Below are 17,244 nucleotides of genomic sequence, written 5' to 3' on the forward strand. Positions count from 1 at the left end.
GAATTTATTTAGAAGCACTATATTTTTTCTGTTTTGATTATCATGCAAGGCTTAATATAAATTCAAGAAAATGCTTCATGACAGTTTGAACTACATGTCTAAGTTGTCAGGTCGAAAAGAACACTGTTAAAACAGTCAGATTGCCATTTTATGCATTGAAATGTGGGCTGCACCGTTGCCCACAAGATGGCGCTGTTTGCTACATGATTTTTCCCTTTGAGCTCCACAAAATCTGCAACCCCCTTCTCCAAATTATGATATAATGACATCTATTCAAATCGTGAGAAAATTAATTTCCTCCAGCCAGCTGCATCTGTACAAATAACAGCATTCTGATCGAAGGGCAACAGAAGTGAAAGACAGACGGTCAAAGTTGATGAATTGGACCCAATATTGGAATCATTACGAGATTTAATGAGCTAAGACTTAATTAAAAGTGCATAGATTTGCGAAAAGAGTCAGAGTCAACGCTGATAAGGCTCGGAAAAATCCCATCATACACCAGCAAGCGTAAAATTCATAACCTTAGAGTGAGAGGCTGGGAATTGTGGGGAGTAAATTGTAGGAGGGTTTTATTTAAAAGTAAGGAATAAAAAAAGGTTTAAAACACACTCACATACATAAATATGCAGCAAAATTTCTACTATCATTGTGATCTTTTTTTCTCACTCATGTTAAGTTTTGAAGCAAATTAAGTCTGCAACAGCTCTATATACATACAGAATGAATTAAGATGAAATAAACCTCACTATAGGAGAAAGAAGCAGTGCAATAAAGCCGTGTTTTACAACTTGTCTGAACACGTGTTAACCGGTGAGATCTCCAAATTGGCTAATTTATGATGGGGTTTGGTCTGCAAATCAAAAAGCAGGCATGACAGCCACTTTTGAGGCTCTGAACGCTCCTGAAGGACTTCTCAGCGATTTGTCTTTCTCATGGGACTCTTCCTCCTCATCAAACTGATCCAAACAAAGCCCCTAAAATGCAGGCTGAGCGATCCTGAGTGAGTGCCAGCTCCCTCCACACCTCCTTGGAGCCAGCTGACGCGCCGCTCGGTGCGCACTCGGATCCCCGCAGCCTGCTGCCAGCCCCGCTGCTGCTGTCTGGATTATCAGCGCAGCTCCTGCTCCTCCTGCTGCTGCTGATGCTGCTGGCTGCTGCGCGAGGGCGCAGCCTAGATCCATGTGAGGATTTGCAGATGGAGACGTGAGGAGAGCAGGGGCTGCTCGGAGCGGAGCGGGGAGGCAGGATGGAATAAGGATCCTGTGCACATTTATAAGGTTTGACTGTGAAATCGGTCCACCTGCAGCTCAGTGGAGCGAGAAGTCCTGAGAAGATTTTATCGAAGCGCGTCTCTCTGGATCAGGTGCATTCATTTAACTCACCTGGAGGATGATTTCAGAGTGTTTCTCACCAAACGGCAGCGCACAGGTGGGAGTTTGAGTTTAGATTCCAAAGTTTGGATCTTTTCTGTCTGCAGGATTGTTTGGACGGAGTGCCAGCCTTTCCTTGGAGATGTACGATCCTCATTTAACGCATCAGGCAACTCTGGATGGATGTTATCTTTATCATCCCGGTAGGTGAGTGTGAGTCTAAACTCGCACCGTGGATACCTGCTGTGCCCTCACATAGAAAGGTCTGATTCGGGAAAGTTTGCAGCTGGGACGGTGGAGGATGGAGGCAGCGCACCTTTCCTCTGTGACTATTCTCATCTAACGCATCGGCTGTGATTTTGAGGGTGTCGAAACGGAGGAGAATGTGTTTCCAAACTGTGGATTCCTGCTCAGGCTGGAGGGGAGAGCAGCGGACATCGCGATCCCTTCCCGGGACCACAGGTGTTCGGTGTGCACAGGTAGGAGCTCACTGATATCGGACTCAAATCAGAGCAGAATAGATACTGAACAGAAACTACCGCGCATACTCCACGTGTTGTTTCTCGTTAAGAAAATCTGCAGTTTACTTCTGCCTTGATCACATCTTGGAATTAACTTCCTGCCAGAAAAGTTGTCTTCAAGTCTTAGACCATATTCTTAAATTGGCTCACATTGGTGCACTTTGCAAAACTAAACTTTAAACTCTTGGAGTTTGAGTTAGCAACATGCCAAAAAAAAAAAAAAAAAAAAAACACAAAAAAACACAAAAAGCTGCACAGCTTTGAATGATAAATTACCATAAATACACTTTTTAGTAACTTGCCATTTGCTCAAACGCCAGTTCCGGTAAATTGCTGTAATCGTCAATGGCTTGAAAGTGTCGATTTACTGGAAAATTTGCAGTTATTGTTTGGATGTTGGCTCTAAATTCTCACAAATGCCTCACAGACTCAGCAAACTGTTTTCGACATCGTCATTTTCAAACGAATCTGCAAAATGTCCCGGACTTCTCATTGCGAGGTTTAAAAACTTGAAAGAAACTTTGAATCTAGTTGATGGAGAGGAACGCTGTGCATGGATTACTGTCACTTTTACTGCTTTTGTCACCTGGTAGGGACTCTTTACACAAAATGCATGCGATTCTGGTGCTTATCTTTTCAGAGGATCAAGCAGGTTATGCCTTTTTTGTAAAGTTTGCCTTTGTTGAAAACTTAATTGATAAGATAATTGATGTGAATAATTCTCTTTCTTTTCTTTCAGTGACTCAAAATCCCAAAATGTCAAGCTGTGGATAGAGCGCCAGCCCTGTGGGTCGACTTGACCTGTTTCCACCTCCTCTCCTTGTCATCTCCTTGTACCTCCTCCTCCCTTTCCCCCTTTTAACCCTTCCTTACTTACCTTCTCCCACTCCTTGTATCATTTGTCTCCCAACCTCCTCACTCCTATCTTTCATCTCTGTCTCATTCCCCTCCTGCCTTCCCCTCTCTTGTTACCCACCTCCTCCTCTTCCTCCCCCCTCAGCACACATGCAGGCCAAGAAGCGGTACCTGCTCGTGTCTGTGGGGGCCGGTCTTCTCTTCCTCGTCTACCTGTGGGGTCTGCAAATCGGGGAGTTCCATCAGCAGCCGTACCAGTATCACCAGTCGCCCCAATACCACCAGTACCACCACCAGCAGGAGTACCAGTACTACCACCAGGACGTGTACCAGCCCCAGCCCCTGCCACAGAGGAGCCCGTCCAGACCTCCCAGGCACTGGCCTGAGTCCACACAGCTGCTGGAGCCGTACCTGGAGGGAGGAGAGCAAGAGGTAGATGAGTTCAGAGAAATAAAACAAAGCTGTGTTTTTCAAACCTGCTCAGATATCTGAGAGAGAAGAAAAGAAAATCAAGTGTTTCAGTCAGGAGCAGATGTTCAGGATTTATCCAAGACAAGACAAATAAGAGTAGAATAAAAGAGAGAGGGCCTTTGCTTTCAAACTGCAAATTTAAACACATCTTTATGTGCATAAAGAAAAAATGCATCTAAATGACAAAATGAATTAAAAAAAGGATTTAACAAAGAAGATAACTACACTCACCAGCCACTTTATTAGGCACACCTGCCCAACTGCTCGTTAGCACAAATTTCCAATCAGTCTATCACATGACAGCAACTCAATGCATTTAAGCATGTAGACATGGTCGAGACGATCTGCTGCAGTTCAAATCGAGCATCAGAACAGGGAAGAAAGGTTTTAAGGGACTTTGAACGTGGCGTGTTTGTTGGTGCCAGACAGGCTGATTTGAGTATTTTAAACCATCTCTAGGGTTTACCGAGAATGGTCCCAAAAAGAGAAAATATCGAGTGAGTGGAAGTTCTGTGCACCAAAATGCCTTGTTGATGCCAGAGGTCAGAGGAGAATGACCAGACTGGTTGGAGCTGATAGAAAGGCAACAGTAACTCAAATAACCACTGGTTACAACCGAGGTCTGCAGAAGAGCATCTCTGAACACACAACACGTCCAACCTTGAGGCAGATGGGCTACAGCAGCAGAGGACCACACCGGGTGACCCTCCTGTCAGCTAAGAACAGGAAACTGAGGCTACAATTCACACAGCAACACCAAAACTGGACAATAGAAGATTGGAAAAACGTTGCCTGGTCTGATGAGTTTGGATTTCTGCTCCACATTCGGATGGTAGGGTCAGAATTTGGCGTCAACAACATGAAAGCATGGACTCACGATTCAGGCTGCTGGTGGTATAATGGTGTGGGGGATATTTTCTTGGCACACTTTGGGCCCCTTAGTGCCAATTGAGCCAATTGAGTTTTAAGATGTATCTTCTTTTATCTGTGTGTTTTCAGGAGGACAGCCCTCAGCTCCATCACCAGCACACCTCGCCCCGTGAACGACGTGCGATCCGCGATAACATCTACAAGAACAAACGCTGCCGCATGGAAACCTGCTTCGATTTCTCACGCTGCCAATCAGGCTTCAGGGTTTACATCTACCCTCCACAGAGAGGGGACGAAATCTCAGAGACCTACCAGAAGATCCTGACCTCCATCGAGGGGTCTCGCTTCCATACATCGGACCCCTCTCGGGCCTGTTTGTTCATCCTGGCTGTGGACACGTTGGACAGAGACCAGCTCTCAGCTCAATTCGTGCAGAACGTGAGGCACCGCATCCAGAGCCTTCCAACATGGAACGATGGCAAGAACCACCTCATTTTTAACCTGTACTCTGGCACGTGGCCGGACTACTCAGAGGATTTGGGGTTTGAGGTGGGCCAGGCCATGCTAGCTAAGGCGAGCGCGGATGTTGTGAACTTCCGACCAAACTTCGATATCTCAATCCCTCTCTTCTCCAAGGATCACCCTCTGAAGAGAGGAAGTGTGGGTTACCCAACGCTCAACGACGCACCGACATCCAGGAAGTACCGGCTGGTTTTCAAAGGGAAGCGATACTTAACTGGCATCGGATCTGAGACGAGGAACGCTCTTTATCACATCCACAACGGGGAAGATATTATCCTGCTGACTACATGTAAACACGGGAAGGACTGGGAGAAACACAAGGACTCTCGCTGTGACCGAGATAACGAAGAATACTCAAAGTAAGTGACGCTTTCTGATCCTTTTGTTTCTGCTGCTGTGCTTTTTTATCCTGTTGAAGAGCTTCCTTGCCTGAAAGATTCATCAGTTTAAGAGGATTTCATTCTTTTTTTTGCTTGTTTTTCTGTCTCTAAGAGAGTTTGTTGATGCTGGTTTGTCTTCCCGTTGAACGCTTACATTTTAGCAGACATTAGCACTTGTGGCAGTTATCTCATTATCAGCTCTTACTTCCTGTCAGTGATTTGAAATGCAGTGTGTCTCTGCATCATTACAGCTCCTCACAAGTGTTTGTTGTGTTTGTGTGCCGCTGCTGTCGATCATTACAAACGTGGTTTACTGGCTGAAGGCACTCCCGCTCCAGAGTTTTTTGGGAACCTCGCTCCTCTTCTTTATTCGAATGAAACAAGTCGGAAGCTTTCATGTGCATCTTTCGCAGTCGTCATGGGAGTCAGAGACAAAACGCTGCAGAAATGCAGGTGTGTTTCTGCAGCAGAGGCGGGGAGAGACAGAGAGGAAGAAAGGAGCAGGCGTTAAGTGTTGTGAAGGAAAAGTTTTGTCGTCTCAGCAGTCGGTCGTGAGAAGAGTGAACTGAGAAGAGTGAACTGAGACAGGAAGAGGAGTTCAACTTCTGAAATTTTTAGCGAGAGCTGGAAGCTGAAAGAGGAGGGAGCGTTGCATGTGGAGTGAAAAAGCATTCTCAAGTTCTGCCACTGTTTCCAGGATGTGTTAGCCAAAGAGTTATCTGTTGCATATTTTAGTCTCAGACATCGCAAAGACCCAAAGGAGAGCCACGGTGGAGCTGGCGTCCTTTTATGTGCTGCAGAAAACAGCAGCTGATGTTTAACAGTGGGCATGTTGTACTAAGTGAAGTCTGGCTCCATCAGCAAGAATGTTTTGGAAAGTTAGCGATGGTTATGCTGACTGTGTTTTTGAACTGTAATTTGGTTAAAAATCAGATGAAGTCAAAACAGAGCGTCCAAAACATAATTCCAGCCAGTTTCACCCAGCTGGATGTTAGGAGACAAACTGTTTCAAGTGCAGTCTTTTAGATTAATTGTTTGTTTTTGTGATGACAAGGATGAAAATGACAACTGAGCGTGAGATAAGTCTTTTAAACCTAATCTTTGGAATCTAAGATGAAGCTTCAGTGTGTCTTAAGTTTGAGGAGTTCCCTGTGCTTCCCACCCCAGTAATGATCCTCCTCATACATGTTGGGCTGTAAAACCTCAAACCTGTTGACTCCTGGCCCAGCACAGCTCATTATGTCGGGGTGTTATTGTTTTAGTAAAGTAAAATACACTTTGGTGACGACATGGTTTGTTTTATTTTGAAAGTCACAGGATTTTTTAATATAGTTTGAGTGCAAGACTTCCTGTCTTGCTTGATCTGCTCTGTGTATCTCATCTGGAGGGCTCCGACCTACTGGATCTACGATGCAGGCAAATCGTAGCTGAGCAAAAACAGTGTGAGTGAACACAGTGACTTAAATCGAAACCAAACCAAACTGATGTCTCGACGAAGTGGGTCTGGTGTGTTTTGATCATTAATGATAAAGAGCAGAAAGCTGCTGCACCAAGCCAATAAACTCTGCACTTCCAGAAGAAGGCTAAATATCTTTGAGAAGGTGGAAAGTCAAAAATTTTTAAAGAGCAGATGGTTGAATTTGTCAATTTAGACAACAAGTCTGTTTTGTAAGTTTCATTATCATATATATTATCAGTAAGGATGAGTACCTTTCACATTTGAAAAGATATGGTACCAATGCCAGGTACCTGGCAATCGGTGTCGGTACACAACGGTACCAATTTTCTGTACTTTTTTGTGTTTATGTGGTAAAAAATATATATGTTTTTTAATTATAAAATTTTTTTTTTTCCAATTTTGCACATTTATCCTTCAATATACCCTATAATGCTGTGCTCATGTTCAGCACGGAAAATCCCGTAGTCTTCTGCTCCCTCACAGTCACAAGGATGTGTTTAGGTACCTAAACATGGTACCATCCCTAGTTATCAGGACTCAGTATCTGCTGATAGTACTTCATACTTTTACTTTCAGACCCTTAGGTCCATATAAATATATATCTATAGAAAAACAATAAAACATGGATAAAATGCAATTAAAAATAATTAAAAAAACAGTTTATATATTGACAGCAATTAAAACACAAAGAGACTTTTGTACCAATGTTTACTGGAACAGGATGTAAACCTTGTGTCCCTCATTGTGAGCTGAGTAAGTGACACTATCGTTTTATTGTCTGAATCAACCAATCGACCCATAAATTTATACAATCAGTTTCTTTTTTTTAATTGTAAACATAAACGTGACTTGCACACATCCATAAAGGTAATTTAAGAAATATTCTCAATGCATCATAGTCAACACTACAAATTGAATCAGTAGGAACCACAATATTTCTGACCAGTAATGTCAACCATAAGGACTGGAGATAGACCAATATGTTTTTTTCAGGGCCTGTTCCGATATCGATTATTGGTTGTCAAGGAGGGTGATAAACAGTATTTGGAACTGAAAGTAAAAGTAAAAATACTGGCATCAAAATTTTGAATAATACAAGCTCTGTTTAAATGCCTTTAAGCATATTTTTATTAAACAGCTCCCAGGCTAAGCATCATGTCCTATAAAGTTAAAAGAACACTTTTAAAAGTTTTGTGCGGTAAATAAAGTTTTTAGCTCTGCGTGTAACTGATCAGATTGCTAGTGACTGGGTGGGATAATGCAAGAGACAGAGTAGTGACTGCAAAAACAGAAGCATGGCTGCATCAGAGCCAAATCCCCCCCACAGTTTTAAATCAATTTCCTATCCCCCATCAAATTAACAAAAAAGGCTGATGCCAGTATGCTTCAAAATGCTTATGCCGTTATCGGTCAATCCCAAATGAGGACTCAGCTTAGACTCAAGTTCTTCTCTGATGTCCAAGACTCTGGATTCTGTTGGTAGATGAGGCAGCTGCACAATCTTCTTCAATCTTGAAGTTGTGTCTAAGGAAGCCTTCTCGTCCGTTTGCCATCTCCCGCTCTGCTTCTTGACACCGATACAGACATCAGCCAGAGCAGCCGACGAGGATCCTTCACGGCGAGGCTCCCTGATGGGGAGAGAAACCGACGAGGATCTGGAAGCCTCGGGCGGTCGATAATTGCCCTCCAATTGAATTAAGCCGTGAATGAATGGGAGAGATAGAGATCTCACCTCCCGCTGAGCGTCGCCACATTGAACTCCGGCTGTTTTACTGTACCTTGACAACAGCGCTTCACCAATTAGAGCTTCGCCGTCTCAAGTGTCTCTCCAAAGAATGTTTGAGGCTGAGGGGCTCAATTCACAGGGCGTCAGATAAAATCGCTCATTTCAGATCACTGTCACATCTTTCAAGACGGTTTTCATGGTCTGGAGAAAGGGGGGGAGCAGAAAGAGGGTAGATGATGGTCAGATGTGATGAGAGGTGTCCCGCTGACATCTCCATTCTGCTTTTCCTCTCTGCTCATCGACCTCCTCTTTTCTTTGTGCTCTGTAGGACCCTGAAGCTGTTTCTGCTGCTTTTGTTCTTTTCCTTCACATCCATACTTTAGATTTACCCACAGGTCTGATGGCAGTGTCAAAAACTCTTTTCAAAACCACAAAATATGTCTTTAGTGGGAACATTAAATACAGACAATACTCTAACTGACAATTTGAGGACAAATTGGTGATGGTACAATTTTTATTAGTACCTGTGAGATACCTGCCCGTCAGTCTAATCAAGACCTGATATTAACGCTTCTGTAACATCTCACCTTTAACAAAAAAGTCACAGACCAAGACTCACCTCACTTTGCTGGCATCGGAAGTAGAAGCAGAGGTGTTACAGAGCTCTGTGTGTGTTTGCAGGTCTGTGTGTGTGTGTTTGAAATATCTGCCTCTGCACTTTCTTAATGCAAAATAAGAGACAGAGGCATCAATATGATACTGGTGTAAAAGTACAAAGACGTGGAGGCACTCAGGCTGGGTTTTAGCACTGATGTGGACCCACAAAATGAAAGTGTTCGGTCTGTTTTCTACATTTTTTTTGTTGCCACAAAACCCCCTGAGGTGACTTAACCAGGATAACGATGGTATCAGCTCAGGCCAATTAATTTGGGAAACACTGTACTCTGTGGACGTAGTCAAATTTTCTTTTGATCAGCTTTTTAGGCCATTTTTGTTTGTTTGTTTGCATTTGTCTGTTTTTGCTTATTGGTGTATTCCCACAGCAGGGGGTCACTCACAGGCCTCCAGCACCAATAACTCGGTATTCATGGGCTGAAAATTATTAACAGCTTGTAATGTGCGATAGACCAGTGCACAGGGTATGTTCCATACAGTTCCAAAATTCAATGTATCGTCATACTGGAGAATTGCTGATCTGATCTGTTTTAATTAAATTGTCTCGCCACCTTCTGGCCTGAGCCTGGAGATCGGTAATGTTTCTAGAAGGGAGACTTCTTCAAGATCACTTTCAAACTCCTCACAGCCCCTTAAACCATGAAGGTCACAGGCTGACTATGCTGTGAAACACATAAGAGGCTACCACTGTGCCACCCACGCAACTTTCCAATGCTCTGTATATAGAGCGTACATCGTGGCTCCGCCATTTACTATTTTATGGTTTTGAAGCCAAAATTCCCTGTCACAAGCGCAGTCATTGGCAGCAGTTGTGCCGCCAGAGTCTGCGCAGTAGAGACTGTGAGGGATTCTGGGAGAATCTGAGTGGAGCCGGGTGACAAAAATGATAATAATTTTTTTCTTTCAATAGTCTAATCACTTCTTGACTCTACCTCCTGACATATTTTACAGTCCCCGAAAAAAATACACAAGAACGGCAGCTGTCATTATCGTTAAACATGACATAAAACCTTGTTTTTAACCTCTTATAGCTACTGAAAATGAAACTTTTCTGAAAAAAAGAGGACTTGAATGCAAGGTAGCCAAATAGTACCTTCAAATCACCACAACAATCGGACGTGAGAAACATTTTTACGAGGTGTACTCATTTTTTAAAGCTTGACCACAGCCCATCTGGAATGACTGGAGAGCTAGATTTTTTGACTTTGGCTTTATGGTGTTCAGATTGGGATCTTGCTTGAGAGTAGGTGAAAAAACAATTGAAGAGGCAATGGTTTTCTGCCCTGCTTGCACTCACAGAAGATGACACCGCTCCTCTCCTGGGTACACGTCTTCTTGTGAGACTTTACACGTGAGGAAGAGATTATGCCTTATACCATGTCAAACTGTGTAGGAAACTATTTTGGATGCTGTTAGAGTTTGGTGCTTTAATCATCACTTCCTGTGACACTTTATGGCTAATTTCAACCAGCGTAAATGACCACTCCCTCCCTTTTCTATGAACTAATTAGCTATACAACCCTCTTAGCTAATTTGTTCACCAAATATATCAATATTTCAGTTTTCACAAAAGACTTCTATTTCAAACTTGTACATTGTGACAGCCCTTCTTTAATGAATGTATGGCGTACCGCTTCAAAAGTTGTAAACAGCATCTTGATGGACGGATACTCACACCCACTCCTCACTGTGCCATCTTTCAACAAATGTGTTTCCATCCCTGATCGTGTCATAAAAGGCAAGTAAAGACATTAAATGAATTAGTTAGAGAGTGCTCCTTTTATTCAGCGTTATAATTTGATGCGTCCCAGCGTGCATAGAAAACACACTCAGATGGAAACACAGCTGCTGTCACATCTGTGAGTGTTTGACAGCTGCACAATTCAATATGTATGACGGGAGAAAAGAGTCTGACAGTATTAATTAAAATGTCAGCTGTGGTCATGTGGGTGGCCAACGTTATGTCTATGAGTGTGTGTGTGTGTGTGTGTGTGTGTGTGTGTGTGTTTTAGTGGGAGTGTTTGTACTTTCAGAGTTATTTCTTCTCAGCCTTGTTGTGAGATGTTCTATTAAAGCACATCAGAAAGTCAATGTCCTCCTTCCTTGTCGCTGCTTATCTTCCTCTCTGGCTCATCCTCCTCTCCTCTCCTCACCTTGCTCTGTTCTTCATCCTCTCCTCCTCCACCTCCTCGCGCTCTTGTTCTCTTCATCGTTCTCTTATCTGTCCTCGTCCTCACTCTGCTCCCTCTTTCCCCTCTTGCCCGCCATGCCAAACCGAAGCGTGGAAAAGGTTTTAGTTGCTGTCTCAGTGCATCTTTAATGCAAAGCATGATGAGGAGCACCACGAGGAATAACAACAGAGTCTGCCAGAGAGAAAGCAAGAAGGGGTGTTCAAAACTTCTAAGAAACTTTGATGTGAGACTGATTAAATACTCTAATTAAAATCAAACACAAGACTAGATCTGGATAGTTTGAAATTCCACATATACAGCCCATCCTTGCTGTTCATCAAACGGCCACTTGAGGCACTGCTCTGATCTTGGTTTTTGAAACCAACACAAAGGTCTCTGTTCTGTCATAGTACTGGAAGATGAAAGAAAGTAGTGGTTCCTTTTCATGCAGTTGGTAATATCGGTCTGTTGTTGTTTTGTAGGTTTGAGTATTGTAACAAATTTCCAGGATTCAAAGCATTGATATGACATGCCCATTTTCTTTCCACTTATTGGTTTCTGGTGGTGACATAAATCTTTTCTGGATTCAGGCCCCTTTTACATGACAACGTTTCATCTGAAAATGCTAAAAAGCAGTGAAAAAATCTGCGTTTACACGGAAACGCTGGGGACTGAAAATGCTGTAGTAAGCATGCCAGGCCTGTAGGTGGTGCTATAACTGTCTTGTCCAGAAGCCGCTTCTGGTAGATCTCCACTGAAGTAGAGTTGAGCTGATCATCTGGGGTATTGATGAATACGAAGTGCAGAAGTGGAGCAACAGGTGCACATTTTGTTGAAAGAAAGTAAGAAGATTCAGCAGACTGAGCAGCACAAGCACGACATTGCAGTCTGCGACGATCGTACCGTAACAACAAACGGTATTGTTAAACTGTTGTATGCCCATGCACGAAGTGGAGCGTGACGTCATTCGCTGAAAATGCCAGCAATGGTGTTGGCAGTGTTTCAGAAAAATTCCACTCTGGAGGCTGTTTCCAAAAGTTTGCATTTTTGGTTGACTGAAAAGCCATTTCTGTGTAAATGCAAGGCCGAAACACAACAATACTTTTGTGTTTCACTCTAAAACCATTGTTGTGTAAACGGCCCCTCCTTATCTTGGTGAGAATTCTGCAGTGCATGTGAAGGTTTTTTCTGATCTACCAGGACTTGGTATTGTTGACCCCAAGTTCTTTATATTGGTAACTGGTAAAACTGAAATGATACCCAACCCCACCAATGACTTCACATCAGACTGCTTGAAACACGGGCAACCGCCATGAGTCAGACATGAAAGACTCAAATTTTAACGTACCACTTAGTGACATACAGTTATTGTTGCTATTGCTACAATTCAGTGGTGTCTCATCCTGTTTGGGCCAGATTGTCGATCATATGTGCTATAGACTGATGTTGGTTCTACTGGAGAGAGTTAGTTTGATTTGGTGTTTTTCCGCCTCTCCATTAGCTTACACCAGGTTGCGTTACTACCCCAGACAACATTCAGCACATTGGCAAACCTGCCCAATCATATCACAAAGAAATCATGAGGTTAGAAACTAAGACCCTGTTCAAAAAAAAGAAAAAAAAAACACAGTTTAAAGAACATTTTACAATCACAGCTTGTCTTTGTTATTTTCATTGGTAAAAAAAAAAAGACTTTGAACAGATATTTGATATGATTAAACTTTTTGAGAATTTAGTCAGTAAGTCAGTTTATGTCAACAGTTTATGTTAATCCATCAGGACAGCTGAAAAGTTCTGCTTACTGAAGAAATTCTAAATCTTTAGACCAGTTTTCTTTTCTGGTTTCCTCAGTGATTACACAAATCAAAGTTGTTGTACTAAGCATGTTTGTGTGTTTTCACAGTTGGCATACCGGATCTTTAACACTGTGTTTGGGGCATTTAGGTGTCTGCAGCAGACAGCAGCTGAACTCATCAATACATCGAAGGTTTCTGCCAAGGCCGCTTGGAGGCTAAAAAGGAAGCCCTATTGATCGTGTTTGATTTGACTACTGCAGCCAATCAGCAGATGAATGGAGGTTAATGGCTCCTCTTGGCGTGTGAAAGCCAAACATAGATTGGCATTTAGTGTGACAAGGCCTTGGCATTTAATTTAGCTGACCCTCTGTCAGTCTGAGCAGAGAAAAGAAGTTAAAGTATAAAAAGCTGAAGGAGGCACTGTGGAAATAACAAACCTTGAGACTCTGATCAGTAACATTTATGGAACTGGTGGAATTAAGTTTTTACCTCTGCTCTTCAGATTTTTATGTATTTACATAACAAATAAACACATTTCAGTGCTGCATCTGATATTCTTCAGTGTAACTTTTTTACATGTAACTTTTATTCACAAGATACCTCTGCATGTGTGAAGCAGATGCAGTAGAAGCTCAGTAAGAACTATGTATTATGTCGTAAGTTTAGCCATTAATGCGATTGATTATAAAGCAATTTGGATTTGGATGGCCAGTGTGACCATGTCCTTATATGTAAGGATTAAACAACGAGGAAGCGTGCATTAGACCGTTCTAAGGCACGACGCGGAGTGGGAACACCACGACGCGCAGCGGAGTGGTGTTACTCCGCGGAGTGCCTTAGAATGGTCTAATGCACGCTTCTTCGTTGTTTAATCCGCTTATACCATGGTCCCACAAACTGTAAACTTTAAAAAAAATGATGAATAATTTGACCAGAGAGAGTGATGGACCACATGTGCTCAGTTGTTTGATCTGAGGTTTTTAGCACTGGTGGGACAGGAGGAGAGAGAAGCGGAGCTGTCTGCAGCGGTGCCTTTCATCCATTACGCGCACGCAGAGGGACAGAGGTGAAACTGTTGCTGTATCAGCCAATAATGGCATGATCTCACACCGATCACTGCTAAAACAACAGTTTGCTACTGTATGAAAATGGTGTGATTATGTGTTATTTTTAAAGGTATTATTGAACTAGCTCGAGTGGGCCAGTGGAGCGCGCAGTCAGCTGACCCAGGGCGTTTTAGTTTCACTTTGAGTTTGTTTGTTGTCCGGTATCTGGGGCTCTTTCTGATTGTCTGTTGTCATCCTCAGTGAGAATGATAAATAGATAAATATCACGCATGTTTGAAAATCATCGGGCGGCTCCGACGAGTCTGTGAGACGATCGTGGGGCTAAAGATTCATCTGTCAACCTCTCACACTAGAAGATAATCTTGCCCAAACGTCGGGGCGGATTTTAGTCCCCGACCAGATTTCTTCCCTGATTGTCGGGAGGACCGAATCCGGGTTAAATCGGGGCGAGAATCCTGTTGTGTGAGCCAGGCTTTATAGAGACGGGGCCCAGTAGGAGCGCAGGCTGCCCTCACATGCGTTGAAATGTGTGTGACGCGTTGCTATGGTAACGCGCACAGCGGAGTGATACAACGGTGATTTAACTTGCCGAACTAACTTTCAACTGGCGTGCATTAGACCGATCTAAGGCACGCCAGTTGACATTGGAATTCTCACTGACCATGGTATAAGGTAAGATAACGTCTTAGCATGAACGATTCTTTGCTACTCTTTGTCAAAACACTGACAGTCAATAAGTCACCACAACATTTTTTACTTTTGCTGAAAATTGCATTGATAGGATCATTTTGTGTTTTCTTTTTTACATTAACTTCAATAACTTTAGACATGTGAAGTATCCACTAAATATTCGTACATTTAGTCTACTCAACAATGAAATGTAGATTTTGTAAGCCTGGAAAATAGCTAATATGCAGCCATTTACCTCTAGGTTGTGCTGTTGCTCTGATGGAGGGCTAATGCTAGAACAGTATACTACCCAGATGTAAATAGGCATAGGTGACCCTTGTTGCTGTTTTAGCAACTTTTGCTATATTTAGAAAATTTTCAGACCCCTTAATTGTCTCTTTTTCAAAAAAGCAACAACTTTTCTCGAGTTTGGAGACTGACATGTAAGCAAGTATTGAAGCAAGCAAATTTGGTGATGTGTTCATTTTGCAGCTTCTGGCAGCTTCAAAGAAGCCAATAGCTACTCTCCTTACTGAGGAGTTGGCAACACTGCAGCTGACAAATGGTTTGTTGGTAATTAGATGCAGCAAATGGGGATGAAGTTGTGTGTAAGCTGTGCTCAAAACTGCTATATAACCAGCCTGCCCAAGCAGTGGGTAATTCTCTGTTTGTGCCAACAAGTTCACCTCAGACTGCTTCAACTTCAAGGGCAAACAACAGTAAGTTGCACAACAAAGACTGAAATTTTAATGTAATGTGCCACTGAACAGCATGCTTACTGTAACAGTTCATCAGTGTTTGGGTCAGATTTCAGGTCAAATGTGTAGTGTGCCTGTGTTGGTTCTTCTGCAGTGGCTCCCAGTGCTTGATGTGGTGTTTTTCCGCCTCTGCACCCATCTGGACTGTGCCTAGGTCAACTGGTATATAACCACCCCCCTTGCAGGTTGAGCTACTTGGGGCACTTTGCCTGGGATTAAACTGCCAACCTCCATTTCAGAGACAACTGACCCTGAGCCAAAACTCTCATGATATATAATTGTTATTGTAACATAAAGTGCCTGCTACAAAATTCAAGCTTTTGGAGGAGTTGGTGGGGCTTACAAAACACGTTGCAAGTACTAGACCAAGGGTCTTCAACCTGTGGCTCTGGAGCCTCATGTAGCTCTTTGACTCCTTTGCAGTGGCTCCTTGTAGCTTTAAAATATATTATTAAAATATTTTTTTTCTTTTTTTTACAAAGGGTATTGATGATTAAAGACAGAGACACTGAATAAAATCATGCGTTAACATTTTGTTCAACTAAATATGCATCACCTCTGGTAACAAAGCTTTCATGTCTTTTTTGATTTTTGCAATTTTTTTTTTTTTTTTTTTACTTTTTTCAACATTTTTGAATTATTATTATTTTTATTTTATTTTTTTAACATTTTTTATTAATAAAAACACAATTCAGAAATTTTGAAGATTCTACAAATTTGGGGAATTTGTGCAATTTTTGCAGATAAATTAAATTCTGTATTTTCTTAAGATTTTGCAAATTTTTGAAATGACAATTTTTAATTTCTTTCGCAAATATATAAAAAAGTTTTTACATTTAAAAAATTCAATATTTTTGAAATTTTTGCAGGTTATTTAAATTTAATTTTTTGAAAACATTTTCAATTTTATTGAATTTATGACTTTACAATTTTTCAATTAAAAAAATATTTGCAAATTTATTAAAAATCATAAAAACATATTTGTAAACACAAAATAGATAATTCTTCACTAGATTTTTACTGCTTAGGATTTTATTTATCTTTATTGTGAAGATTAATGAGATTTTGTGGCTCCGTAATGACTTTAATCCAGGTGAGCTGAGGCAAAATGGCTCCTTTGAAAGTAATGGTTGCAGACCCCTGTACTAGACTTTGATTTGCAGAAACGGGATTTCACAAGTGATCTGTAATTCTTGGGACTCAGAATTTAAACCCTGATCCATCACCCGTCTCAGTTCAATATGTGTTTGTGCCAAACAAAGTGCTTATTTAAATGGAAATATATTGCTGCTGGAAATTACCCAGCCAGCCATTACGCCTCTATTTCAGGGACTAAGATTACTATCATACATACACAAATCACTTGCCACAGATTTTCTTTGGAGATGTTCAAACTTTTTAAGTTTTAGAACACTTTCAAGACCTCTCTCAAGTTTTCTCAAGTTTTGAAAACAACAAGCCTTTTTGATGCTCCACTCGTGCACCTTTTTCTTGCTCACTTCCCCTGATCTCTGCTCCATATACCAGAAGAAAGCCTCAACTTTTGCATCTTTTCCCATCTCTTAGAAAGAGTAAGTGCCCATTCCTGGTAACACACATTTGACAGTCATGACAACGCACACCGCAGGAACAATCTCCTCTTCTGTGGAAACAACATGTGAAGCTGTGCTGCCTGTCTGCAGAAAGGATGTCATTTTCTGCAGCTGTGTGAAGTGCTGCCAGCCTTCTCTTCACTCAGCCTTACATCACTCGCTTTCTCCTCCTGCACCCAGAAACTAAGCCAGGAACACGATTCAACTCAATCACTGTTTTTTATTTTTTACCCTCCTCCTCTGCCGTCTCATTTCCGCTCCTCTGCCTACCACACTCTAATTTCTCCCCTTCCGTCTTTCTGTCTCTTTCCTTTCTTCTCCTTCTCTCTGTCCATTTTG

General features: G+C 42.1%; 1 protein-coding gene across 1 annotated transcript in view; it reads left to right on the top strand.

Moving 5' to 3' along the window:
* The first annotated feature begins 1,712 nt into the window (after positions 1-1,712).
* LOC141801640 (exostosin-1) overlaps positions 1,713-17,244 on the top strand; it is a 240,790-nt gene continuing 225,258 nt past the window's right edge. Inside the window, exons 1-3 of the mRNA XM_074684766.1 lie at positions 1,713-1,852; positions 2,634-3,181; positions 4,220-4,971. Coding sequence (XP_074540867.1) covers positions 2,900-3,181; positions 4,220-4,971 — 1,034 coding nt within the window. The 5' untranslated portion in view covers positions 1,713-1,852; positions 2,634-2,899. The remainder of the gene's footprint in view (positions 1,853-2,633; positions 3,182-4,219; positions 4,972-17,244) is intronic.

This window comes from Halichoeres trimaculatus, unplaced genomic scaffold (genome assembly GCF_033239565.1).
Source record: "Halichoeres trimaculatus isolate MK-OKI-2021-1 unplaced genomic scaffold, fHalTri1.1 fHalTri1_scaffold_13, whole genome shotgun sequence".
Taxonomy (NCBI): domain Eukaryota; kingdom Metazoa; phylum Chordata; class Actinopteri; order Labriformes; family Labridae; genus Halichoeres; species Halichoeres trimaculatus.